Raw genomic sequence first — 26,416 nt, 5'->3', positions numbered from 1 at the left:
CGACCTCATTTATACAAATTCATATGATTTGAAAAAAATAAAAAATAATAATTATATGGTACGTACTTCATATGAAGTTGTACAAATTCACCACCTCGTAAATACGTACAAATTAACTGTGAGATAGCGTTGGAAAAGAGTACTTATACAACCATTTTAGGAATTTTCAAGAATCTATGCAACTTTTTAGTTCTAGAACTTTCAGAACAACAAATTCCAGAACTCCATTCATTTAAAATCCCAAAGGAAGTGACAAGTGAAAACATCCTAAAATTCCAGGCAAGTCTAGAACTCAACAGAATCTTGTCAAAGACAGTACAGCTCAAATTCTAGACCACCGACAATGGCACTCCAAAGTCTCCTATTACTCCTTGATGTCACATTTGTAACAGGAGAACTTACCACTTCATCAAAGAAACCGAGTCAGAGGGAGGTCAAAAAAAGAGCCACCAGATGGACACACTAGATAAAACACTGTAATGCAACACTTATCACTTTGTGTGTATATGTGTGAACATCTTATAGATGTGTAATATTTATTAATGCAAGAACATACACCACCATTCAAAAGTTTAGGGGTTGGGAAGATGCAAATAAATGATATTCGTTAAACTTAAAGTTTAAGTGGCAGCTTTGGGCGAGGAGAACAAGGAGAAGCAGAGATACAGTTGTCAATTAAGAAACAAAAAAGAAGGAAACAGGAAAGACAACTTGACTTCCTGTGGGTTAGAGAGACTGTAGTTCTGGTGACAGTTTAGTAAAAAGAAAGGATTAAGAAAAAGACACTCCTGCGACATTCAGGTCAGGACAAGTCCCTGTTTTTACCTGTACCATGTCACATTTTCCCTTGCTTTTATGATTCACACACACCACAGGTCACCACACCCTTCCCTGGCCTCTCTCTGACAGTTGACGGTCCGCCCTTATGCGACACTACATCCAAGTCAACCAAGGCCAGTCTGATTACAGACTGTGCTTGTGTCTGCAAGCATGTGTACAATATGAAACTAGCCATAATTATGGGGCTGTACCAACATATGCATGTGTGAGCAAAAGCGTGACCCTTTATGAATCCATCCAACAAAAACTGGTGAAGCAGAGCTTGGACTTTTGAACGTTACCCTGTGACCGGCCACATACATTTTAAGAGAAAACACAGGCATTGAAGAAAAATGATGGTTTAGCTTGCAAAAATAAAGAGTTTTTAAACTTTGACTGACCGAATACAGAGCCTTGAGGTATCCTGAACTCAAGACGTGACTCAATCTTGGTTCGTCTGCGTTTACTACACAATTAGGTTATTGTATGTCATCCACTGGCTTAAGGGTAATGTTTGTTGTGCCTCTAGAACAATGGGAGAAGTTACATTTTAAGAGAAAAAACAGGCATGGGAGAAAAATTATGATTTAGCTTGCAAAAATAAAGAGTTTTCAAAGTTTGCTGGACCCGAATATAGAGCCTTGAAGTATCCCGAACTCAAGACACGACTCAAACTCTGTTCGTATGCTTTTACTACAAAATTAGGCTATTGTATGTCATCCACTGGCTTGAGGGCAATGTTTGTTTTGTCTCTAGAACAATGAGAGAACTTACATTTTAAGAGAAAACACAGGCATAGAACAAAAATGATGGTTTAGCTTGCAAAAATAAAGTTTTCAAACTCTGACAGACCGAATACAGAGCATTGAGGTATCCCAAACTCAAGACGTGACTCAATTTTGGTTTGTCTGCGTTTACTACAAAATTATGCTATTGTATGTCATCCGCTGGCTTGAGGGCAATGTTTGTTTTGTCTCTAGAACAATGGGAGAAGTTACATTTTAAAAGAAAACACAGGCAATAAAGAAAAATGGTTTAGCTTGCAAAAATAAAGAGTTTTCAAACTTTGACGAACCGAATACAGAGCCTTGAGGTATCCCAAACTCAAGACGTGACTCAAACTCAGCTTGTCTGCGTTTACTACAAAATTATGCTATTGTATGTCATTCGCTGGCTTAGAGGCAATGTTTGTTTTGTCTCTAGAACAATAAGAGGACTTACATTTTAAGAGAAAACACAGGCATAGAACAAAAATGATGGTTTAGCTTGCAAAAATAAAGTTTTCAAACTCTGACAGACTGAATACTGAGCCTTGAGGTACCCCAAACTCAAGACGTGACTCAAATCCAGCTCGTCTGCAAAATTAAGCTATTGTATGTCATCAATATGAGATTGAGTCAATCTCGGTTTGTCTGCGTTTACCACAAAATTATGCTATTGTATGTCATCCGCTGGCTTAAGGGCAATGTTTGTTTTGTCTCTAGAACAATGGGAGAAGTTACATTTTAAAAGAAAACACAGGCATTGAAGAAAATGGTTTAGCTTGCAAAATAAAGAGTTTTCAAACTTTGACGGACCGAATACAGAGCCTTGAGGTATCCCGAACTCAAGACGTGACTCAAACTCAGCTCATCTGCGTTTACTACAAAATTATGCTATTGTATGTCATTCGCTGACTTGAGGGCAATGTTTGTTTTGTCTCTAGAACAATGAGAGAACTTACATTTTAAGAAAAAACACAGGAATTGAAGAAAAATGATGGTTTAGCTTACAAAAATAAAGAGTTTTCAAACTTTGACGGACCGAATACAGAGCCTTGAGGTATCCCAAACTCAAGACGTGACTCAAACCCGGCTCGTCTGCAAAATTAGGCTATTGTATGTCATCCGCTTGCTTAAGGGCAATGTTTGTTTTGTCTCTAGAACAATGGGAGAAGTTAGCCTAGCGCTATTATGGGACCTTACCGTTTTGTTCTTCCCGTTCCACAACAGATGGAAACCACTGTAGGGTTGAATTATTAACTAGATGTTCCCTTAAAAATACAAACTTTGTGCATTTAGTCAGAACAGTTTCATACCACACTGACTGGCACAAACCATGCAGTGACATGGCTAATGTTAATCAGATCTAGAGATCACATACTTCACACTTGATGTATTTCAATTCAGTGGCTACAGAATGCATCGTCACAGCAAATCACAAGCAATTTTACACATTTGTAAGGGTTTGAAATAAAAAGAAACTGCATTTCTAGATGGCAGTAAAACTGCTTTTTCCTGTATAGACACAGCATGTGTTGTTAAGCTTGAAATCTTTGATAAATTGGCGTCTCACAATAAGACAATGACAGTCATCAATCTTTAAACTTAACCCTAAGGAAGTGATTTCAGTTTAGAATGCACATGGAATTCTATCCACATGACAGCAGAGGCTGCATATGCAGCTAAAGTGTCAAGAAACAAGAACCTTTTACATTTTAGAAAGGTGATTTTTCAAAGTACATATGTAAAGACTGTCTAAACAAATATTTAAAAATAAAGATAAACAGTACAGTACAGCTTCTCCCAAGCTTTATTTCTGCTGCATGACAACTGTACAATATTACATCATTCTCACCCACATTCCAACACTTCTTGTTTTGTTTAAAGATAATGGAAGTTCTGCTGGCGAAATATAGCACAGTTGATGATTCCTTCCCAAAAAGGGTGTGTGCATTGCGGTGAGCATTTATTTAAAAAGTTTGTTGTCAATGTTGCCACACAACTAAAACACACCAATAGCCTAAAATACCCAACAAAGACAAAACCGCAAAAATCCAGCACTTTAATTTTTCTTGTAAGCAACTACAAGAGACATCACTGCAGTTTATTATTAGCATGTTAATAGGTTCTTGAACTCATCCCCTTCCACTAAAAAAAAGTCTCACAAAACAACTAGCTGGTTGCTTGATGACTAGTCATCTATAACCATCTTGACAATCCCTTTGCATTTGACTGGAGCTAATAGGCTGTCATTGAGGTTTTAAAGCATTCCCTGAGGCACTTCAAAACACCACTTGCACATTCTCAGCCCATCAATCTAATTCAGTTCCACAGGAAAGTGTAGTAAACACAAACAGACCCTGAGGGAAGGTTTAATGAAGAGAACATGGTACACAAAGTTTCTGTTTAACCCAAGCAAGCACACATGCAGATCTGCACCTGGCACTTCACAGGAGATACGATGGACCCGCCGTCTTTCGACAAAATCAGCTGATTTATAAAACAACTGGAGAAAGATCGGACTAAAAACATGTTGGTTCAATGCTTCGTTAGCTCAATAAGCATCAGCGCACAAATATTGGATGGACAAATTCCTGAATTCCAAAGGATCAAAGTAGCTTTTATTAAGGGTGAGGGAATGAAATACTGAGGGAAGTTTCAGTAAGGTAGCCTTCTCTCAAAAACAAACTAAAGAAACGTATCAGCCTTTTTCCGTGCAGCCTACAAGCACTTTCCCTGAAGTCAACAAACTCTTAGTACATTTCTTTTAACCCATCAGTCACAAGTTAAAGGATGTCGTACAATAGCATAACTTTGTAGTAAATGTAGACAAGAGCGTTTAAGTCACATCTGTGAAGTCTTATAGTAAATGCAGATGAGCAGTGTTCAAGTCAAATCTTAAATTCGGGATACCATAAGGCTCCATATTCGGCCCAACAGAGTTTAGTGAAGTCTTGTAGTAAATGCACACAAGCAGCGTTTATATGAAATCTTGAGATCGGGATACTGCAAGGCTCCGTATTCAGCCCAACTACGTTTGACAAAGTCTTGTAGTAAATGCACATGAGTAGCGTTTAAGTAAAATCCTGATTTTGGTATACCACAATGCTTTGTATTCAGCCTAACAAAGTTTGACGAAGTCTTGTAGTAAATGCAGACGAGCAGTATTCGAGTCATATCTTGAGTTCGGGATACCACAAGGCTCAGTATTCGGTTCAACAAAGTTTGACAAAGTCTAGTAGTAAATGCAGATGAGCAGTATTCGAGTCAAATCCTGAGTTCGGGATACCACAAGGCTCTGTATTCGGCCCAATAAAGTTTGACAAAGTCTTGTAGTAAATGCAGATGAGCAGTATTTGAGTCAAATCCTGAGTTCGGGATACCACAAGGCAAAGTTTGACAAAGTCTTGTAGTAAATGCAGATGAGCAGTATTTGAGTCAAATCCTGAGTTCGGGATACCACAAGGCTCCGTATTCAGCCCAACAAAGTTTGCATTTACTACAAAACTTTGTCAAATGAGCAGTATTTAAGTCACATCTTGAGTTTGGGATACCACAAGGCTCAGTTTTTGGCTCAACAAAGTTTGACAAAGTCTTGTAGTAAATGCAAGTTAAATGTTATGTTCAGGATACCACGAGGCTCCGTATTCACCCCAAAATGTTTAACAAAGTCTTACAGTAAATGCAGAGAGGCAGCGTTTAAGTCAAATCTTGAGTTTGGGATACCACAAAGCTCGATATTTAGCCCAACAAAGTTCGAAGTAAAAAGTATTTATTTTTGCATGCTTAACTGTAAAGTCTATATATAGCCCTAGAATAGCCTTTTGCAGCCTAGCACTTATTTTCTCTCCCCATTTAATTTCCAGCAACGTACAACAGGTTCGTCATATGTAGAATGATATTAAATTTCTTTGTTCATAGTGCCAACCCCTAGCCTAGGGTTTTTTGGTTAACTGAAGAAGGGGGTTGAATAACACTACTATTGTTGTTGCCAAAAATGACGTTATGCCTCGAAGTGACAGTCAAAAATTGTGGTTTTAGCAACTGACGATCATGTTGAGAACACAGCTGGCTGCAGTTTATTATGAATGAGCAAATCAATCGCCTTTCTCTTCCCATGGTGATAAGGCGTATGTAGACCACAGGTTAGTCTAAAGGAGCCAGTGTGCGTCTATGTTGCCATGGTAAAACTTGTGAGTAACAGGTGAAAAAAAAACGGTGTGCAATGAGATGGTTGACTATAGAAAAAGTCCATACTGGCTGTCAAACAAACTATAGAGATAAACATGCTTAAGTCGACAATTTTTTATAGCTTTTCTGTTTCATGTTTCCATGTGTTTCCTTCCCCCTTCCGCTTTCTCTTCCAAACAGAACAAATCAAACATGCTGAGGCAAGATCCAGTCTTCTGTTCAACTGAGGTCCTGTTTCACAGCTGAACCAATGACCCCTTAAACTTGAAATAATCCCCAAACGCACACAGCGGCTTGATTTCCCACATGGCGGATGAAGTACAGAGTGCACAGACAAAATATAGTAATGAACAAATGTTAACCTATTAAATGTAATTAACCTCTTGCACTGTTGGGCATCAAGTGTGTGAAAAGAACAAAACATAGTCAGATGTCTTACCTTAAAACTGGCTAGTTCCTGTTTGGTGAATCCATGACTGTGGATAATCTTCATCTGTTTGACCAGTGTACTTTTCCCACTTTCAGCAGCACCTACATCAAAATAGATCATTCAAAATTACTCAGTCATATACACGTTTAACAAAATAACCTATTAATTGGACAATTCTCATAGATTAAACCTAAAATAAATGTCTGGTTTAAGATTACAGTCTTCACCATTCATGATTCAACTTGTTCTGATGTTCAAACACACAACCTTTCAGTTACCACCCCAGATATGAAGTTCAAACCTTCTACCCTACAGATATGAGTCAAGATCTGAGGTTCGAACCCAGAACCATTGTGCACACATATGAAATTCGAACCCACAACGTTTCAGTTATCAGCCCAGATTTGAGGTTCAAACTGAGAACTGATCAGTTACCTGCATAAACATGATGTTCAAACCCAGAAAGGTTTGATTAGTTGCACAAATGTAAAATTCGAAACCACAACCTGTTACTGGCACAGATCTGAGTTTTGAACCTAGAGCAGTTCAGTTACCTCCACAAATGTGAAATTTAAAACCACAACCTTTCAGTTACCAGCCCAGATATGAGGTTCAAACCTACAACCCTACAGGTATGAGTCAAGATCTAAGGTTCGAACTCTGAACTATTCAGTTACCTGCACAAATGTGAAATTTGAATTTTGAAACCCACAACCTTTTAATTATCAGCCTAGATCTGAGTTTCAAACCCAGAACCATTGAGCTACTTGCACAAATATGAAATTCAAACCCACAACTTTTCAATTACCAGCCCAGACTTGAAGTTCAAACCAAGATCTGCTGAGTTACCTGCACAAATACAAAGCATGAACCTAGAATGGTTCAATTACCATTACAAATATAAAATTTAAGCCCACAAACTTAGTTTCTGGCACAGATCTGAGTTTCGAACCTGAGTTTGAAACTTACAACCTTTCAGTTTTCAGTCCAGATGTGAGGTTCTAAGCCAGAACTTTACAGTTACCTGCTCAAATCTGAAATTCAAACCCACAACCTTTCAATTATTAGCCCAGATCTGAGTTTCAAACATAGAACCATTGAGTTACTTGAACAAATATGAAATTCAAACCCTCAACTTTTCACTTTCCAGCTCAGAACTGAGATTCAAACCGAGCACAAATACAAAGTATGAACCCAGAATGGTTCAATTACCTGCACAAATGTGAAATTCGAACCCACCACCGTTCAATTACTAGCCCAGATCTGAGGTTCAAACCGAGAACTGTCCAGTTATCCGCATATGTAAGACGTTCATACTTAGAATAGTACAATTACCTGCACAAATGTGAAATTCGAACCCACAACTGTTTACATTACTAGCCCAGGTCTGAGGTTTGAACCAAGAAGTGTCCAGTTACTTGCACAAACATTAAGTTTGAACACAGAATGGTTCAATTACCAACACAAATATGACGTTTAAGCCCACAACCTTTAAGTTATCAGTACAGATCTGAGTTTCGAACCTAGAACAGTACAATAACTTGAACAAATGCAAAATTCGAACCCACAACCTTTAAGTTACCAGCCCAGATCTGAGGTTCAAACCCAGAACGGTCCAGTTACCAGCATAAATCTGATGTTGTAACTCAGAACAGTTTAATTACCTGCACAAATGTGAAACTCGAACCCACAACCTTTTAGTTACCAGCCCAGATCTGAGGTTTAAACCAAGAAGTGTCCAGGTACCTGAACATATATACGAAGTATGAACCCAGAACGGTTCAATTACCAGCACAAATATGAAGTTTAAGCCCACAACCTTTAAGTTATCGGCACAGATCTGAGTTTTGAATCTAGAACAGTACAGCAACTTGCGCAAAATTCAAACCCACAACCTTTAAGTTACAAGCCCAGATCTGAGGTTCAAACCCAGAACGGTCCAGTTACCTGCATAAATCTGAAGTTCTAACTAAGTTATCAGCACAGATCTGAGTTTTGAATCTAGAATAGTTCAATTACCTACACAAATGGGAAATTCGAACACACAACCTTCCCAGAACTGAGGTTCGAACCAAGTTTCCAGTTACCTGCACAAATACGATGCATGTTCCCAGAACAAAACCATTACAAATATGTAATTTAAGACTACAACCTTTATGTCGCCAGCCCAGATTTGAGGTCAAACTATTTGGTACCTGCATAGATATCAAATTTAAACCTAGAATGATCCAGTTACCTGCACAAAAATGAAATTCGAACCCAGAATGGTTAAATTTCCTGCACAAATATGTTCAAACCAACTCAAATCTTTAGTACATGACGCTAAAACCTTGCAAATACCAGCCCGTTCAGATTTTCAGATTCAAACCAAGAAATATTCAGTTAAATTTGAAGTTATAACCAGCAACCTTTAATTCACTGACCTGGGGCCAGCTGCATAAACTTAGCCTCTATGTTGTCTTGTAGTCTTAAGAACTAGTCTGACCAACTAGCAATTACCCAAAGGGTAGTCAGTCTTTTTTTTTTTTAGATTAAACTCAGAATAATATGTTTTTACGTAACAACCAGCCACAGACCTAAGTTTCAACCCACTGTTTTAGTTTCAATCCATGCCTGAGGTTTGAACCTACAACCTTTTAGATCTCAGTTATAATCAGAGGTAAAAACCTACAAATGTTCAGGTTAAATGCTCAGATGTGAAGTTTCAACCTACAACCTGCCCAAATCTAGGTTGTGAACCTACACCCCTAACAGTTTCAACCCAGATGTGAGGTTTAAACCTACAAGCTTAAGAGTTATTGGTTCAGACTGGTTACTTACACAGATAAACTTTCATTTACAAACCCATATTTGTTGCTTGAACCCACAAACTTGCAGTTACCCAAAAAATGCATTTCTAATGTACAAACAGGACCATGAAAATCCATGTTATTTCCACTAAAAGCAATGAGCAGATTAACAAACATCTAGATGAGAGCTGTCTTACCCAGCATGAGGATCTTCACCACGTTCATCTCTCTCTTGGCGTACTCGTACAGATCTCTGTCTATCTGCGAGCTGTGGATTTTCGCCTTCTTTCCCTCCTCTGTCACCTCTGAGCCCAGACACAGACCCATATCCAGAGCTCATGTCTTTCCGCAGAGCTAAACATCCAGCAGAAATCCCAACATCACAGATGGAACCGAAGAGAACGTTCAAAGTCGCGTAAAAACATCCCGGCGAGATCCTCGCGTCCCTCCGGTTAACGCGTAAAATGACACCGTAACGCGCGTGTGTTTTTGGAAAGACCTGATTCAAATCTGAGAGAGAGAGAGAGAGAGAGAGAGAGAGAGAGAGAGACTGGGATGGTCCCGAACGTGCAGGAGGAAAGAGAAAAAAGTTTCAAATGCGCCTGTTCCCGGTTAGTTTCGTCAGACTCAGCGCTCCTGCTGGTTCAGGATGTTTGTGTCCCATAAGAGATCTCACTAAACACTGTCAGACGCCGCGCAAACACTCCTAATCCATAATACAACTCTACCTGCTCATTACGCACAAACTAAATGGTGTGTGTCGCCTACACACCGTCTCTTTTTGGATGTGTCTGCTTTCTTAAGGAAGGAAGTGACGTGACGTTTGTGGAACTTTGTCACCTGAGATGGCTTTAGTTCATGCGTTGTTCGAGAGCTGCTGGCAGTCCGTGAAACTTAATAGACAATTGAATGTAATCAAATTAAATGGAATAAAGTAATACATAAATTAAGTAATACACGATTTTTAAATCAAATGGAGTGAAAACGTAAAACATTAAAAGTAGGTACAAACAAACAACAACAAACACTATAAAATATTACATAAATTCAATAAATATAAACAAATGTAAAAATAATAATAATAATAATAATAATAATAATACGGCAAATTGCATAGCATAACTATAAAGTGTTTTCACGACGCGTCATCTGTCCAAATTGGCGGCAATGAAAGTAAACAATGCCACTGAACTGAACGAAACTCGCATATTTTGCTGATTATTGCTACTGAAAATGGTCAATACTGTCATGTTTTGGGTTGTACTAATCGGTTGGACCGGGAAAAACATTTGGAGTTACTACAGACTGCCACAAGTTATAACAAATCAAGGTGAAGAGTGCAAAAATCTGTCTGAGGAACAAAAGGTGTTTGTGGTTGGCCAAACTGAACCAGGATTTCCAGGGCAAGAATCTTGACAACATTCGCGTTTGTTTTTATCATTTCCATTCAGTTAGGTGAAATATTAGGCTGATATCTTAAGTAATACTGCTCTTATGTATCTTTACCACTTATTAACTTTAGTTTGTCAAAATATTGCGCCCTTTCCTGCTTACTAAGTCCGTCTCTATATGATTTAGCAGCTTTCACACATTTATGTGGTTTAGACAGCATAAATTAGCAGAACAACATATTCGGTAGTTGTTAACCATGCGAGCCATGCTGTTGTTTACATCCGAGTATCTCCAATATGTCCTTGCATCCAGGTAATTGACCAAACTATAAGTGCAAACCCTCTATAGTATCATTTAAATATATATATATTGTTATTATTACTGTTTTTTTATAAATAACCATAAACATTTTATTTGGACAGTCAGTGACCAAACAAATGCAAACTTGCTGTAAAATTCAGTTCAGAATGTTTTTACTTCACAATGTTAATTTAGTATCGTACTATTATGGCTTTTATTAATATTTTGTTAATTGTATTATTTAATTATTATTAATAATTTAAATAATAATATTTTTTATATATATATATATATATTCATTTATTTTAATTTTAGATCTTTTTTTTGTCATTTTTAGTAGCTTTAAGTTTTTAGAAGTTTTATTTCGGTTTTAGTTTTAGCTGTTTAACTACATTTAAAATGAAAAATGTTGAAATAGCTGAAATATACAGATTTTATTTTATTTCTGTTTTGACTTTTCCGAAAGAACTTGTTTTTTTTTTTTTTTTTTTTTTTTGGTTTGGTTGGTTTTGGTTTCAGTTTTAGTTAAGTAAAACAAACCAGGTACTTTACACTGTGTTTAAAAGCACAAAAACATATCCATAAATAATCATTAGCAGAGGAGAAAAACATAATATTATGAATTTCTCATGAAGTTCAGTCTGAAAAAAGCATATGTAATCTTTCAATTGACTAAATTAGATTCAATAATTAGATTTGAACACGGTTAACGTTCAAACAATAGTCAGAACAGGCTCTTTTTGTGAAAATTGCAATTTAATTTGCAATTAATTAATGCGTTTTGATGATTTACAGTTTCTGAAGGGATGTCGTAGGATGATAAATTAAAGATTGTCTGAAGACGCCAACACCACATTCACAATTGGTCACTCAACATTTCTGCAATGTAGAAACATTAAATTAGTGTTTTTTTCACAGCATTTCACGCTAAATGTACAGGAAATGTTACAAACAAAAAACAAGCTTCATTTGCAAGGTGCTTTGATATTCAGTTAAAACAAAAACAAAAACTGCATAAAAACAAGATAAAAGTACATATTGGATAAAAGCAAGTTTGAGGTTTAGCTTAGACTCTGATGTTTGTAAATATGATTTATGTTGAACAAGAAAGCATTGAACTGACATCTAACAATCACCTGAGGTCAAAGAGTCTTTGGTTGTGACTTTGATCACGTCACAACAAAGGTGAGAAAGCGAAAATAAAATTGATGAAAGGGTAAAATGCCAGACACGTGACTCTTGGCAGTGTATGAAACAAGTTTTGACAAAACTGCAAATAATGAGAACTGCAAACAAAAGATAAAATTAAATGAAATAAAATAGTCCTAAAACAAGAACATTTCTTGCCGAAAAAACAATTTCTTATTTTTTTTCTTCTGATTTTGGGGTAAAATGTCACTTGGATGCATTTCCATGACACAAAATATACAACACTTAAAAAACAAGCATACTAACCACTAGTACACAAACTATCGTAGTCAACATCAAGTGTTTCTTCATAAAGCGTTTCTCTGCTCAACCACAGGTATGTGCGGTTGGACCGGCAATGCAAAAACCATTGAAATGACACAATCTTCCCATAACTTTCATACACAACGCAAAAATATTTGCTGAATGTTTCTCAGTGTTCCTCCCGTCCAGAGAGAAAGTCTTCCAACCCATTTAATAGGTACCATAAAAACAGTCTGCGCACAACAAAGTGCTTTTGTCGTCAAACAAGAGTCTTACGATATAAAAACAAGTCTGTGTTCTTCCAAGTCCACTTAAAAGCAGCCTCAGCTCAGGCGTTTGTTCATTCGGGGGTTTTTAATAACAGTCCAGGGGTAATTTTGGTTCTACGACGAAGCCCTTGATTTGTTCGGTTTGGATAGTTTGGTTAATTCTTCGCGAGAGCCGCTTCGGCCTTCAGCGAATCATCTTTATGCTTCAGAGCCTCGATCACGGCCATCTCTTTAGCTTCCTTCTTCTGGTTCCTGGCCTCAAACTGCAACCTAAGGAACAAAGAGAGACATCGGCTCATTCGCATTATGTTTGTAACATTTCACACAAGTGATTTTGCTCGTATTATGCCTCAAACCTGTTCTCGATGATTCTCTGCACAATGTCGTCAGTGGTTAGATTGTTGCCGCTGTCTAGGATGCGGAAAATACCTCTCTTTTTCGGCTCCTGTGAAGAGAGACAATGGGTCAAATCAGTTTTTATGGAAGATAATATCGAGAGATGCATATCAGGAGACTTTACTCACGGCGTAAGGGTCTGTGCTGTCTGCGTCAGGGAACACTTCAGTCTTTCCATGACACACCAGATCCACCTATAGCCAGACACATGAACAGATATAGATATATGATATGTATAGTGTTGACAGCAGTGTTATTTTAATCTCATTCAAATACTATTATGTTTTTTCTTAATGTTTTTATTTTTATATTTTTGCTTTAGTTCAAATTTGTAGTAATTTTGCTGTGCATTTGTCATTTTTAGTAGTTTGTGTGTGTATGTGTATATTATTTTATTTTATTTTAAGTAAATGTTTTTAAGCTTTTAATTTTTATTTCCATTTGTTATTACAAGTTAAACTAAATTGAAATGCCAACTGCCAACTAACTGCCAAAAGCCAACTAGCTCAAATAAAGTTTATTATTATTTTATTTTATTTTATTTTTTTTATTTTAAGTAAATGTTTTTAAACTTTTAAATTTTTATTTCAGTTTTAGTTATTACAAGTTAAACTAAACTGAAATGATAACTGCCAAATGCCAAGTAGCTAAAATAAAGTTTATTTTATTTTAAGTAAATGTTTTTAAGCTTTTAATTTTTATTTCTGTTTGTTATTACAAGTTAAACTAAATTAAAATGACAACTGCCGACTAACTGCCAAAAGCCAACTAGCTTTTATTTTATTTTTATTTTTTTTTATTTAAAGTACTTTTTAAACTTTAAAATTTTTATTTCAGTTTTAGTTATTACGTTTAACTAAATTGAAATAACTTCCAACTAACTGTTTTTATTATTATTTTATTATTTTTATTTTAAGTAATTTTTTTTAAACTTTTACATTTTTATTTCAGTTTTAGTTATTACAAGTTTGAAATAACGTCCAACTAACTGCCAGATGCCAAGTAGCTGAAATAAAGTTTTTTTTATTTTATTTTATTTAAGGTAAATGTTTTTAAGCTTTTAATTTTTATTCCAGTTTTAGTTATTACAAATTAAACTAAATTAAAATGATAATTGCCAAGTAAGTGCCAAATAGCTCAAAGTAAAAAAGTTTTAATTTTATTATTTTATTTTAATTTATTTCATGTTAATTAAAAGTTTAAGCTTTTCATTTTATTCCAGTTTTAGTTGTTAGTTTTGTTTTATTTTATTTTAAGTAAATCTTAAGCTTTTAATTTTGATTCCAGCTTTAGTTATTACAAATGAAACTAAATTAAAATGATAATTGCCAACTAACTGCCAAATAGCTCAAATTAAAAGTTTTTATTTTATTATTTTAGTTTCTTTAATTATTGTATTTTAATTGATTTATTTAATTTTAATTAAAAGTTCTTAAGCTTTTTATTTTATTCCAGTTTTAGTTGTTAGCTTAGTTTTATTTTATTTTAAGTAAATGTTTTTAAGCTTTTAATTTTTATTCCAGTTTTAGTTATTACAAATTAAACTAAATTAAAATGATAATTGCCAACTAACTGCCAAATAGCTCAAAGTAAAAGTTTTTATTTTATTATTTTCTTTTCTTTGATTATTTTATTTTAATTTATTTAATTTTAATTAAAAGTTCTTAAACTTTCCATTTTATTCCAGTTAATTAATATAGTTTAATTTAATTTAATTTTATTTTATTTTAAGTAAATGTTTTAAGCTTTTAATTTTTATTCCAGTTTTAGTTATTACAAATTAAACTAAATTAAAATGATAATTGCCAACTAACTGCCAAATAGCTCAAAGTAAGTTTTTATTTTATTATTTTATTTTCTTTGATTATTTTATTTTAATTTATTTAATTTTAATTAAAAGTTCTTAAGCTTTTCATTTTATTCCAGTTAATTAATATAGTTATATATTTAAATTTAATATTTAATTTTATTTAATTTAATTTTATTTTATTTTAAGTAAATGTTTTTAAGCTTTTAATTTTTATTTCTGTTTTAGTTATTACAAGTTAAACTAAATTAAAATGATAACTGCCGACAACTGCCAAATGCCAACTAGCTGAAATAGTACATTTTAATTTTATTATTTTATTGTATTTTTTTATTTTATTTTTAGTAAATGTTTAAGCTTTTAATTCCAGTTTCAGTTTTAGATACATATAACCTTGGTTAAGATAACGAGACGTTTATATCAGATAATTGTCAGATATTTTGGTAAATTATTATAAAATGATATTGTAATGTCAACACAGTGTGAACAAAAACTGTTCAAACTAAAATCTAAAATGTGAAAATGATAATTAAAATTATTGATCAAAATACTTTTGTACAACAGAATAATAACAGAATAGATACAAGTTTTGTGGTTTGGAAAATTGGCACAAAAAAAAAAAATTAATGGAAAAGGTAACTGAACCAAAAAATTAAACTCATCTACCAATTTAAAAGTGTTAAAAAAAAGCTAAGTAGAGCATTTCAACTACTATCTCTATTTAAGCTCTACTTATTTTTTTTTTTTTTTTAAGTATAATAGCAGATTTTTTTTTTCCAATCGCATACAAAAAGTTTGAGTTTGCCTAATATATGTGTGTGTACTGTGTGTAATTATTATGTATATATAAATACACACAAATTAATGTATATATATTTAAGAGAAATATGTTATTTATGTACTAAATATTTTATTTACATATAATATAAATTATAAAAAAAATAAAATAAATACATATACTTGTAAATATTTCTTAAATATATACATAAATGCGTTTCATTAAAGTCAGGACTGAGAGCACCAAGTGCCAAGCACTCTTTTGAGTTAAACTTAGTTAAGCATTGTTGAACTTTCTGTAACTGTCTGTGGGTTTGTGGTTAAAGAGACGAGCAGTAAATCTCTAGATTGTTCCCAAAGCAGGACAATGCTGAATCGCTAAAATAGTGTTCAGTCACTAAAGCCTTTGAGTTTGGCTGCTGTCCCAGAGCTGTACACAACACACACACACACACAAACACACACAGCTTTATAACTCAGTAGCGTAATGTGTGAATCACACAAACCTCGTTTTCTTCACACTCAAAGCCTCTTTTTGTGTTACTGTGTCTGGAATCGGGTTACCCCAAAACTAGATTCTTATTCTCTACAATGAATGAATAATGTGAACCAGTTTAGTACTGTACCTTAAAGTGATCCAGAAGATCTTTTCCTACTGCGTACGGAGCCCCGATCACAACCTCGGACACATACTGAAGAAAAGAGAATCACAAGGCTGTTATATCCAAGGCCTAAACAGAAGATTGTTTATAAAATAAACTCTACAGTAGATTCTTTAAGTTCTAAGGTTCTAAACTATCTAGGTTCTACTTTATTGAAAAAGTTGTCATTTTTTTTAGGTTCTAAGTTCTGAATGTACATTTTCAAACTTCTCAAGGTCTCAAGGTTCTAATTTCTTTAAAGTGCTCATTTCTTGAAGTTCTGTCTAGGTTCTCACAAAGTTCTCCAGTCCTGCAGTTCTCCAAGTTCTTGAAGTTCTAATTTCTGTAAAGTGTACATTTTTCAAGTTCTCAAAGTTCTCAAGGTTCTAGTTTATTTAAAGTGTACTTTTTAAAAAGTTTTTGAAGTTTTAATTTCTTTAAAGTGCACTTTTTCAGAGATCTCAAAGTTCTGAAGTTCTCTCTAGGTTCTCATAAAGTTCCCTAGTTCTGCAGTTCTCCAAGTTCTTGAAGTTCTGATTTCTTTAAAGTGTACTTTTTAAGGGTTCTCCAAGTTCTTGAAGCTCTGATTTCTTTAAAGTGTACATTTTCAAAGTTCTTGACGTTCTAAGTTCTTTTAAGTGTACTTTTTCAGAGATCTCAAAGTTCTTGAAGTTCTGATTTCTTTAAAGTGTGCTTTTTAAGGGTTCTCCAAGTTTTGAAGCTCTCTAGTTCTGCAGTTCTCCAAATTCTTGAAGTTCTGATTTCTTTAAAGTGTACTTTTTAAGGGTTCTCCAAGTTCTTGAAGCTCTGATTTCTTTAAAGTGTACATTTTCAAAGTTCTTGAAGTTCTAAGTTCTTTAAAGTGTACTTTTTCAGAGATCTCAAAGTTCTTGAAGTTCTGATTTCTTTAAAGTGTGCTTTTTAAGGGTTCTCCAAGTTCTTGAAGCTCTGATTTCTTTAAAGTGTACATTTTCAAAGTTCTTGAAGTTCTAAGTTCTTTAAAGTGTACTTTTTTAAGGGTTCTCCAAGTTCTTGAAGCTCTGATTTCTTTAAAGTGTACATTTTCAAAGTTCTTGACGTTCTAAGTTCTTTAAAGTGTACTTTTTCAGAGATCTCAAAGTTCTTGAAGTTCTGATTTCTTTAAAGTGTGCTTTTTAAGGGTTCTCCAAGTTCTTGAAGCTCTGATTTCTTAAAAGTGTACATTTTCAAAGTTCTTGAAGTTCTAAGTTCTTTAAAGTGTACTTTTTAAGGGTTCTCCAAGTTCTTGAAGCTCTGATTTCTTTAAAGTGTACATTTTCAAAGTTCTTGACGTTCTAAGTTCTTTAAAGTGTACTTTTTCAGAGATCTCAAAGTTCTTGAAGTTCTGATTTCTTTAAAGTGTGCTTTTTAAGGGTTCTCCAAGTTCTTGAAGCTCTGATTTCTTTAAAGTGTACATTTTCAAAGTTCTTGAAGTTCTAAGTTCTTTAAAGTGTACTTTTTCAAAGATCTCAAAGTTCTTGAAGCTCTGATTTCTTTAAAGTGTACACTTCCAGAGTTCTTAGTTATTGAAGTTCTAGTCTCTTTAAATATACATTTAGTTCTGAAAGTTCTGAAAGTTCTTTAAGTTCTAATTTCTTAAAAGTAAGCATTTTCAGTGTTCTACTATAAGTTCTACATTGTCTAGGTTTAACATTCTCTTACTTTTAATTTCTTTGTATTACGTTTTCAGGGTTTTCCACGCTCACACATTTCTTCCGTTCTATATTTATAAGTTACCTAAATTTTACATGCTCTAATTTTTTGCAATTCTAATTTAGTTAAGTTGTATATTCTCAGACTTCTCTAAGTTCTAAAGTTCCATATTGTCCAGGTTCTATGTTCTCTAACTTTTAATTTCTTCACATTAAGTTTTCAGAGTTCTCCTAGCTCACACATTTTTCCGGTTCTAAGTTCCCTAAGTTTTACATTCTCTAATTTTTTGCAATTCTAATTTCTGTAAGTTGTATATTCTCAGATTTCTAAAGTTCTACATTGCATAGGTTCTAGATTCTCAACTTTTATTTGCTTTACTTTAAGTTCTTCTTACTTCTTACTTTAAGTCTTCTTACTTTAAGTTCTCCAAGCTCACCAAGTTCTACAGTTTCTTAACTTTTACATTGTCCAAATTTTTGTAGATCCAATTTCCTTAATACTCAAACTTCTCCAAGTTCTAAAATTCAACACTGTCTAGGTTTTACATTCTCAAATTTTAATTTCTTTACTTTTTATGTTTTCAGAGTTCTCCAAGATCACAAAGTTCTACAGTTCTATAGTTATAAGTTCAAGTTTTGTTGTAAATTCTCAGTTATTAATGTTCTACAATCTCTCTTTTAATTTCTATAGGATTTATGTTCTCGGGGTTCAATTCAGTTCACAAATTTCCTAGTTGTAGTTTACTAAGTTTTGCAGGTTCTCCAGGCTCTCACTTCTTCATGTTCTCTAAGTTATAAAAGTTTTCTAAGTTTCTCAAGTTCTACAAATCTATTGTCCCCCAAGTTCAAAATTCTTGGTTAAAACATTCTAAAACTGTCCAAATCAGCCACAGTTAAAAAAAAAAAAAAATCTTAAAGCCAAATGCAGTTTTCAGAAAGGAATGCATTTGTGGTGTGCACTGATATTACAGTACGAGGGAGGTCTGCAGTTTCACTGCATGTTTCTGATATCGGCAGCTCAATGTGTGTTCTGTCTGAATGCGACGTCATGCTTTAGGTATGCTGGTATGTGCCTGATCCATGAGAGTGTGTGTGCTGTGCTGTGCATGAATGGGAGGGTTTATAAACTAGGATATGGTTTGGATTAGCTCAAGGTGTGAGATATTTAATAGGCGTCTCATAAACATGCAATACAAATAAACTTTTAGCACTCCTTGTGATGTCTATTCACTTGACCTTGAGATGTTTCTTAATGTTTCTGCCCAGTTTCTTCCCGCCATCCTTCCTTTTTTGTAATATATAACTCCCTCTCTCTGAATACAATGGCTCATTGTTCGTAAACAAGAGTGTCAGGAATACAAAAGCAACATGAAATGTGCAACATAATAATACGGGATTGAAGGAGACAGTAAATTATGCACTGACTGGGGGAGGCAGTAATTTATGCAAAATTCTAAGAAAAGATTGGAGGAGATGGTCATTTATGCAAACTATCAATAAATTAAAGGCAGTAGTAAATTTATGCGAAATGCAGAGAAATGATTGAAGGAGGCGTAAGTTATGCACTTACTCTGCAAGCCAGCACACTCAAAGTTCTCTCATGAATATTCATGATGGGGTAGTTCTTTCCTTTGTAGCGGTTCACTTCCTACAAAACAATAAAACGTGATTAATGACAATTACAGCTACTAAATATTAAAATTACAAACTAGAATTTTAAAAGTATATTCGCGATTACAATTTTGTTTCACTTATGTTTTGTAGTATTAATACAATTAACCACAGTTTCACTGTAGTAACCATACCAGTAATGTGTAAGGTATTTTGCATGTTAAGGAACTTAAACACATGTTTCCCTTGAGGCAATGAAGTTCAAAAACTTTGTAAAACAGGTTTGCATGTCGTCATGCTGAGGCTGTGACTTTGAACTTTCCTTTCTGTCTGATCAAAATTTACCACAAGGATTAAAAACAGCTTGTTTCAGCAAATTATTCCCTTTCGATAAGGGTGGAGAGGTCTCTAAAATCTCGTAAAGTGTTTGTTTTTATGGGACGCACCTGGTCAAAGTGCAGTCCGACAATGACGTAAGGCTTCTCTGCTTGTTTGTGAACAGTCTCGAGGAAATCCACATGACCGATGTCTGTGCGCATCAGACAGTCAAGGCCAAAACAAATACATAACGTGAGTTCCCAAACTTTAAACTGAATTTTTCACGACTTTTCCTAGCTTTCTGGACGTCTTTAGAAGTGTGGAGTGACTTGATTCAAAAGGATACGGAAGAGGTCGAAAGCTCCGGCCACATAAATAATTGTGTCTCCCGGCTGTGGTTCTTTTCCTGAGGCGAACTGGATGATCTTCTGAGACGTTTGCAGGAACTGAGAGACGCCAGTCCAAGGGCTGTGCCCTTTAGGACCCTAAAGAGAAAGGATACATGAGAAAGTTTTGCATTTGCAAATGCAAAATATTCAAATGAATGATATGTCTCCGTTTTTGTACTCATACACCACATATAAAATTCCAGTTATGTTCAGTATGTTCCTCAACTGGAATTCAAAACAGCATTCTCAACATATTAAACTACTGTAATATCTGACATTTCCAAGCAAAACTATATATTTAGATGGAAATACTAAAGGTAAGCAGGTAAACCCTGACCTCTAGTGGACAGCCCTGTATATGACAGCAGATTATAACATCACATTAACAAAAATGTAAATCTGGAGCAGATCACCTCACCTTCCCAAAGTTATCCGTGTGGAGCTGATAGGCTGCATTATCCTGAAAGAGGGCGAGATATAATTATGGACTGTTAGAAAGACTTTACACAACGCTTATCTACACACACACAGTAAACAATAACATATACTCACAACGTTACTGTGATGCGACTTTGTTAACAGGAGCATACGACCCACTAGGTCTGTCGTAGACACTCCCTGTGTGCGTTTACACTCCCTGTTAATTAAAAAACATATACGGCACCCATTACACACACCTTTAGGGCAAAATTGAGTGGTGTGCCACAGGTATATGTCCGAGGACTGTTAGACTTTACCTGTATCGTCCCATTCTCTTCACTTCGTCATACGTATCCTTTCCATCCACGGTCAGCGTGATGTCATCTAGCAACATAAATGAAATTATTTCAGTTTAAATAAATTGCTTGGTAAATCTTGCATTTTTAAAAATGCTTATAATATAAAGGTTATTCTTTCAATGTGCAAATTACTAAGGCTGCCCCCTAATACTCAACTAACCGTTAGTCGACGAGAAGAGACTTGGTCGCACAAATTTTTATTAGTCACTTAGTCGCAGAAAAAAAAAATTCCACAGGAAGTTGCGAAGTCACGCAGTCCGTTGAGATGGACAGATTGGTAACAGCTGGTCTATGTGGTTCACCTATCATTTATCAACCTCAAATATGGCTTTTCTTCTGAAATATGGCAGCTCAGTCTAATGTTAACCTAGAAAATGTGTGCTATTGAAGTGTCTGTGTAGAGTGTCAAAGCTGAACAGTGTCACGCTCCCTGCATGACAGAAGGAGACGGCGGTGCGGTCACTTTCACTTAAAATACTCCGTCATTTTGCTCATACGGATAAAAATAACGCATCTCTCGAATCTGTAAAGCCTATGTTTATTTGTGTGCAATGACAATAACAACGAAATGTTGTGTTTTTGTAAAATATTTAAAGCAAACTAGATGTCTTTTCTGCCATCTCAGTCTCTGTGAACTTCAGAACTTCGAAACTTTGTATGCTTGCCTTACAGACATGAGAAATATGGAGAGAGAGTGAAATGTCTACTTTTAAATGAACCAATTCAAATAGAAAACCAATGTTCTCAGATTTCTCAGATTATGTCGTGCATAAAGGTGTATCCACTACCGCGGAGATGACGAGTCAGTGTCACTGACTTCATCTCTTAAGCTGGAAACAAACAAAGCACTAGTTTATTAATAAATTATTAAAACCTTAATGCAGCCTTGCTGTTTTTTCCAGACACACTCATAGTCATTATATCTGCTGGTGCGCTGTGGCAAGCTTTTTTGCATGTGCTTGAGCACTTGTTAGGCTATTAAAGGCTCATTATTATGATTGTTATGTTTTATTAATGAATGTGCAACAAATAGTCGACTAATGCTTAAAATGAATAACTACTGGTCACCCAGAGAAATCTTTAGTTAATCGTGTTAATAATATATTTACACAATGCCTATTTAGTAACTGTGGTTGACCTGATGTGAACCAGTGTGTGTTTTGAGAGTGAAAAGGTTCAATCAAAACATAATTTGCATGTAGAACTCTTAAAGGGGTCATGACGTTGCCTTGATCTTTTGGCATATAAGAGGTCTTTGTACCATTACAACATCCTGCAAGCTTCAGCTTAAAACGTCCTCCTCATTACAAACAAAGCATTTATTTATTCAAACTCCAAAAACGGCTTGTTTGGATATGAGTCTGCCGGCTACCGAATCAGAAAAAGCTTTATTGCCAAGTGTTTCACACACAAGGAATTTGTCTAAATGTTAGGAGCTTCCAGTACATAAAGTACAAACAATTTAATGCATATTCCAGTGAATTAAACAGTCATTACATTACATGTGTACTCAGTAATGCTCACAACACCCTATTTTGGGTAAAAATAAGAAAGATAATACTTCTCTCTAAAGAAACAGGACTTCCCTGAATTATCATCATTGATATTGTTATTGCAATAAATACCAGAAATTATCGTGAAAAACTTTTAAGCCCATATCGCCCATCCCTAGTTGAAAGATGAAGCGGTACTAGATCTGACTGCAGCTGCATCACAAATGGTAAGTCAATTATTTCATAATGCTTTGTCTGGAAATGACGTTTTGATTATTTTGTCAAAACACTCAAATGCAATAGCGAGGGGGCGGGGCATTGATACTATTTCCTATGCAATGATGTTAGGCAGTCATAAGAGTGACAGATTACTGATTGAAGTCTTAAAGAACCCGCCCCTTAAAACAGGTTGTTTTAGACCAGGGGTGCCCAACCCTGTTCCTGGATCTACTTTCCTGCAGTGTTTAGTTCCAACCCTGATCAAACACTTCTGTCTATAATTATCAAGTGCTCCTTCAGATCCAAATTAGTTAGTTCAGGTGTGTTTGATCAGGGTTGGAGCTGAACTCTGCAGGAAGGTAGATCTCCAGGAACAGGGTTGAACACACTTGTTTTAGACAGAGGGTCAGAATGAGGGTTGGAAATAATCATTTTCCCACATATTTATTTTTTGTGCAAAAAAAAAAAAAATCATGACTCCTTTAAAGAAACTAACAAATATAGATCTGACTGCAGCTGCATCACAACGGTAAGTAAATGATTTCATAATGCTCTGTCTGGAAATGACAAAGCATTACACATTAAACAGGTTGGCCGCAGCCCTGCAGAGTTTTGTTCCAACCTTGCTCCAACACACATACTATGCAGTTTTCAATTAAGCCTAAAGGAATTGATTAGTTGGATCAGGTGTGTTTAATTAGGGTTGCAAACTCTGCAGGGCTGCGGCCCTCCAGGACCGGAGTTTGACACCCCTGTTCAAATGAACTCAAATGCAATAGCGAGGGGGCGGGGCACTGACACTATTTCCTATGCAATGACGTTAGTAGCAAAAAAAACAGACCCCTTTAAATGAACAGTAACAAATATAGGATGCTCAGTTTAAGAATCTAACAGAATGAAAACAATTGTGACCCTGGATCACAAAACCAGTCTTAAGCGTAATTTTTTCAAAATTGAGATTTATACATCACATGAAAGCTGAAATAAATAAGCTTTCCATTGATGTATGGTTTGTTAGGATAGAGCGATATTTGGTCGAGATACAACTATTTAAAAATCAGGAATCTGAGGGTGCAAAAAAATCAAAATACTGAGAAAATTGCCTTTAAAGTTTTTCAAATAATGTTCTTAATGTATATGACTAATCAAAAATTAAGTTTTCATACATTTGCAGTAGGAATTTTACTAAATATTTTCATGGAACATGATCTTTACTTAATTTCCTAATGATTTTTGCCATAAAAGAAAAATTAATAATTTTGACCCATACCATGTATTTTTGGCTATTGCTACAAATAAACCCCAGCGACTTAAGACTGGTTTTGTGGTCCAGGGTCACAATTATGAAAAACTAAATTATAACCATTTTGGACGAAAATAAGTGTACCTCAAAAAATAAAAATTCCACAAAAGTGTAAAACATGGCACCTTTAGAGACATTAAAATTATTACGGATAGCTTTTAACACTAATAAGTATCTAAAATATCCCCTCACCTCCGTGCACGCAGAAATCACAGTTGTACTTGTCCAGCGTCTCCAGCGTAGTGACATACGGCGCCCCTTCCACAATCTCATCCACCCACTTTATAGCCCGTATCATTTTATAACGCTCGGCCTGCGTGAAGACCGGAGGACCCTTGTGCTTGGCTATTTCCTCTGAATGTGAAAGAGAAAATGTTTTATCATTTTCTACTTTTTATGTGACAGTATTATAGTGATTTTATGTGAAGGTCTGAAATGTGAAGCAGTGTGAAGCATACCGTCTGTATGTACTCCTACTACGAGATAATCTCCCATCGCCTTGGCCTGTCTTAACTGGTTAGAGTGACCGTAGTGCACCATGTCATAGCTGTGGAGACACGTGGACTTTAGATACAGGGTCAAGAAAACACGACCTCCATTCAAACAGGTGATGTAATGAATAACTGCTTTTATTACAGCTAAATAAAAGCCTGCACACAGCTGTAATTAGAGATGGGTGGGTTATCTAACCACCACAAGCCCTTTCCCCTAGTAATATCATTAGCCAGGCCGATGGGATTACATGGGGACATAATCTCCAATTCCATTTCCCATGATCCTCTGCTGGGCACCACACTTCACACTATGTGTTATTTATAACTGTAGATACATTTCATAACTCACAGACGAACACCGCAGCTGAATGAATTGGAGCAATATAATTATCATCTTTAAAAGTGTAGGGTGTCATTTCTGTGCGTTTGTGAACGATAGGTATGAGAAACAGGTAATATGGATTCTATAACTCCCATCCCTATTAGTTCTCAGAAATCACATGACCCCAAAACCTTTGAACCTGCACTGCAGTGTATTTATTTATTTAGTGTAATATTTTAAAATATATTTAGCTATTTTAATTTTTCATATATATATATATATATATATATATATATATATATATATATATATATGTATAAAATTAAACTAAAAAAACTTAAATTAAAACAAATTTTTGGTGCTTTTGCCATTTTTAATTAAATTTATAGAATTAAATTAAATCTGAAATATAATATTAGATGTTATATACATTACATTTATTTTGTAATTTTTTAAATATATTTTTAGCTTTTATTTTTATATTTTCTTTTTTTTTTTTTTTTTTAATCAAACCTCCGATCATTCACACAGAAATACAGATACAAACTATGGTAATACCATGTTTTTTTTTTTTAGACATTATGATAATACCATGATTTTGAACATGCATACCATTGTATTCTTTGAAATACCATATACATACCATGGTACTTGAATATAATAATCATTCAGTGGTATTCCCATCTGACACCACCATACTATGGTCCTACTATGTTTTTTGGACATGTACTGTGGTAATACCATGGTATTTTTTCAAACAAAATGTAAAAACAATGATTAAGGCAATCGTTACGTGAATTTTAGCGCCATGGTATCGTTCGATACTATAATTGTATTATAATATAGAATTTTTGTGTTCCAAAGATTCCTCCAAGGCTGTCGTGGTACGAAAAACACTGTACTTTTGGTTGCTAATTGTAAAGTACCATGGTAAATATCAAAATGCCATGGTAAAATCATTCAGCTGCAGCTATACTACATCTTACGATGAACTGTAACATTATAAGACACTTTTTAGTGCTGTAGAGCTGCACTGCACACTTTGTGCACATTTCACCGTATGAATGTGGTGTCACTCACCAGCCGTCACACCACACCCGGATCACCCGCTTCCTCTTCTCCGGGCTGTGACTGGACGATCTCGACTCTCCCTTGTCCTCCTCCTCCACAGCATGGCTTCCGTTCCTGATCATGTTTTTAATGCGTATAAAGTGCCCGAACGGACGTTATTAACGGCTGAAACAGTCCGTGTTGATATGAATGACACCGGCAGAGACTCTACGCCCTTTCACAAGCCGAGAGAATGTGCGCAATGCTGATGACGCAACGCGCAAGCAGCACGCCCCCTTACGATGCCCCGCCCCCTCAGGAAGTGACGCCATGCGAGTGTCGCGGGGTTTCCTTGCAACAAGTGCAAAGATACGATAAACTATGGAACGCCATTGGGGACAATACCTATTATATGAAACGCGTGAAATCTGGACGCATTAACACGCAAAGTTTGTACGTGTCTTTTTGGTACGTGTAAACGCGAACGTTTTGTACGTCTATACACGAAATTTTTTGTCGTGTTATTTAAAGACACGATCGTTTGTATCGCCTTAACGTAACATTTTTGGCCGTGTATTTTTGTTACGTGTTTCTAGACGAACGTTTTCGTCGTGTAAACATGACATTTTTGAACGTGTAATATTTCTAAGTCTTATTTGATGTGCGACATACTAATTTTTCTGTTTTAGTTAAACTGGTGATAATTTAGGGTCAATGATTAAATACACTCAATGACTGCATGAA

At 35.1% G+C, this 26,416-nt stretch overlaps 2 protein-coding genes across 2 annotated transcripts in view; both read right to left on the bottom strand.

Annotated features, from left to right (window-relative positions):
* The window catches only part of gnav1 (guanine nucleotide binding protein (G protein) alpha v1), a 42,724-nt gene extending 32,932 nt beyond the window's left edge, over window positions 1–9,792 (bottom strand). Inside the window, exons 1-2 of the mRNA XM_051095028.1 lie at window positions 9,188–9,792; window positions 6,211–6,302 (exon numbers count right to left, since the gene is read on the bottom strand). Coding sequence (XP_050950985.1) covers window positions 6,211–6,302; window positions 9,188–9,317 — 222 coding nt within the window. The 5' untranslated portion in view covers window positions 9,318–9,792. The remainder of the gene's footprint in view (window positions 1–6,210; window positions 6,303–9,187) is intronic.
* A 1,637-nt stretch (window positions 9,793–11,429) lies between these two features.
* Window positions 11,430–25,958, bottom strand: pcyt2 (phosphate cytidylyltransferase 2, ethanolamine). The gene is made up of 13 exons (XM_051095102.1): window positions 25,703–25,958; window positions 24,265–24,353; window positions 23,999–24,160; window positions 20,750–20,816; window positions 20,565–20,649; window positions 20,431–20,472; window positions 19,970–20,108; window positions 19,752–19,834; window positions 19,265–19,342; window positions 16,010–16,075; window positions 12,928–12,993; window positions 12,760–12,848; window positions 11,430–12,673 (listed from the first exon to the last, which is right to left on the bottom strand). The coding sequence occupies exons 1-13, from the start codon at window positions 25,813–25,815 to the stop codon at window positions 12,559–12,561; spliced, it is 1,194 nt and encodes a 397-aa protein (XP_050951059.1). The 5' UTR covers window positions 25,816–25,958; the 3' UTR covers window positions 11,430–12,558.
* Between the last annotated feature and the right edge of the window lie 458 nt (window positions 25,959–26,416).

The sequence above is a fragment of the Labeo rohita genome, chromosome 22 (assembly GCF_022985175.1).
Source record: "Labeo rohita strain BAU-BD-2019 chromosome 22, IGBB_LRoh.1.0, whole genome shotgun sequence".
NCBI classification, from domain to species: domain Eukaryota; kingdom Metazoa; phylum Chordata; class Actinopteri; order Cypriniformes; family Cyprinidae; genus Labeo; species Labeo rohita.
The sequence above is the reverse complement of the archived record's forward strand: the minus strand, read 5'-3'. Positions and strand labels throughout refer to the sequence as shown.

Coding starts and splice junctions, on each gene's coding strand:
- pcyt2 (XM_051095102.1), bottom strand. CDS start 25,815: ATGATCAGGAACGGAAGCCATGCTGTGGAGGAGGAGGACAAGGGAGAG. Junction 19,835..19,969: donor CGGAGCTTTCGACCTCTTCC/GTATCCTTTTGA, acceptor TGATGCGCACAG/ACATCGGTCATGTGGATTTC. Junction 19,343..19,751: donor TCGGACTGCACTTTGACCAG/GTGCGTCCCATA, acceptor ATTGTTTTGTAG/GAAGTGAACCGCTACAAAGG.